This window comes from Rutidosis leptorrhynchoides, chromosome 2 (genome assembly GCF_046630445.1).
Source record: "Rutidosis leptorrhynchoides isolate AG116_Rl617_1_P2 chromosome 2, CSIRO_AGI_Rlap_v1, whole genome shotgun sequence".
Classification (NCBI taxonomy): domain Eukaryota; kingdom Viridiplantae; phylum Streptophyta; class Magnoliopsida; order Asterales; family Asteraceae; genus Rutidosis; species Rutidosis leptorrhynchoides.
In genome coordinates, this window is record NC_092334.1 from 342,451,234 (window position 1) to 342,452,921 (window position 1,688).

At 42.1% G+C, this 1,688-nt stretch overlaps 1 protein-coding gene across 1 annotated transcript; it reads left to right on the top strand.

Moving 5' to 3' along the window:
• Positions 1–479: 479 nt before the first annotated feature.
• Positions 480–997, top strand: LOC139888877 (uncharacterized). The gene is made up of 3 exons (XM_071871859.1): positions 480–602; positions 678–842; positions 941–997. Exons 1-3 carry the CDS (start codon positions 480–482, stop codon positions 995–997), a joined length of 345 nt encoding a protein of 114 aa, XP_071727960.1.
• Positions 998–1,688: the final 691 nt, after the last annotated feature.

Sequence of the window (1,688 nt, forward strand, 5' to 3'; positions counted from 1 at the left end):
CACGAAAATGCCCTTGGGGTTAAAAAAATGCGGGGGCAACATACCAGAGGGTAATAGATATGGCGTTCAAGGATCAAATCGGTAGAAATCTCAAAGCCTACGTAGTTGATTTAGTCATCAAAAGAAATACAGAGGTGTAACTGTTGGTCGACATCCTGGAAACGTTCAACACTCTGCAGAAAATCAATATGAAGCTTAATCCTACAAAGTGCAGTTTTGGGAAGAAGAGGACAAATTCTTGGGGAATATAGTTACACCAAGAGGAATCAAAGCTAATCCCAAGAAAATCGAAGTTGTAGAGCGCATGAATTCCCCGAAATCAAGGAAAGAAGTGCAAAGTTTAACAGGCAAGTTGGCTGCGCTAACGCGGTTCCTGTCAAAAGCAGTGGAGCGGTCATTACCATTTTTTCAGACTCTTAAAAATTCATTAAAAAGTCAGACTTCAGATGGCTGAGGAAGCCGAAAAAGCTTTTGTCTAGATGAAGTCGCTCTTAAAGGAGCTTCCAACTTTGAGAACACCCGTAGCGGGAGAGACGTTTATGTTGTATCTTGCGACTTCAAAGGAGACAATCAGTTCCATTCTTGTCGCAGATAGGGGGAAGGTATGTCTTATATTGGGACTTGAAATAGGTACTGAATGTAATGTTTACTGTATATTTCCCACTATTTTGGCGCAGGTACAAATGCCTGTGTATTTTGTCAGCAAAGCACTTAGCGACAGTGAAGTTAACTACCCACCTATTGAAAAACTTGTGTATGTGCTAGTACACACAGCTCACCGGCTACACAAGTACTTCCAGACGCACCCAATTGTGGTGTTAACTGACCAACTAATAATACAGGTATAAGTCGCAGCACGCGCGTCCCTTATTTACACAATCTTATAAGACGCCAAGTACCCGCTTGAATTATTTTTGATTTTCTAATAATATGATGACAGGTGTCGTACAAGCCTGAGGTTTTGGGTAGACTGGCTAAGTGGGCCATTGAATTGTGAGAGCATGAAATCAATTACTCCCCGCGCACGGTGGTAAAAGGACAGATACTTGCAGATTACTTGGCCGAAACAACAAGAGAAGTAGAGGCACTTGCGGAAAGTGCCACAATCGGCTATGACGAGAATCAGGTATGGGAACTGTATACAGATGGAGCTTGTGGACCTGAAGGCGCAGACACCGGATTGGTTCTCACAAGTCCCGATGGTGAGGAGCATACTTATGCACTCCAATTCACGTTTGTTGCCTCTATACATTGACCACTGTGTGAAGATATACAAGTGTGTCACCAATTCCCTCGACTTGATTCGGACCCAGAACTACTCTGTCCACTTTTACCCTTTGATCTAAACCCACTAGACTTCTTGGACTTAGATCCTGACTAACTGGACGCATGTCCACTTTGGTGTACCACATTTCCAAACATTCTATTTCGAGCATCCTTGACATCACTTTCCACCATCTTGGACATCACAATAGCCAGAGATATTGATGTAGCTATTCTCACAAAGGTTCTATACTCAGGTAAAATCACATCACAAAATGCTGGATTCGAGATTATTCATCTGGCACCTACTGTTGCACAAACCTTAGCTTATCCATGTATTTCTCCACTACCTCATAAATTGTCATTTAAGGTGTCATCTTCATTTCAAGAAATTCAGTTTTGATACGATTCATATCAAACGGGTT

Bases quoted from the DNA above. Each gene is read 5' to 3' on its own strand.
- LOC139888877 (XM_071871859.1), top strand. From the start codon at position 480: ATGAAGTCGCTCTTAAAGGAGCTTCCAACTTTGAGAACACCCGTAGCG. The intron at 603-677 runs GTATGTCTTATA...ATTTTGGCGCAG, and splicing joins TTGTCGCAGATAGGGGGAAG to GTACAAATGCCTGTGTATTT. The intron at 843-940 runs GTATAAGTCGCA...ATATGATGACAG, and splicing joins CTGACCAACTAATAATACAG to GTGTCGTACAAGCCTGAGGT.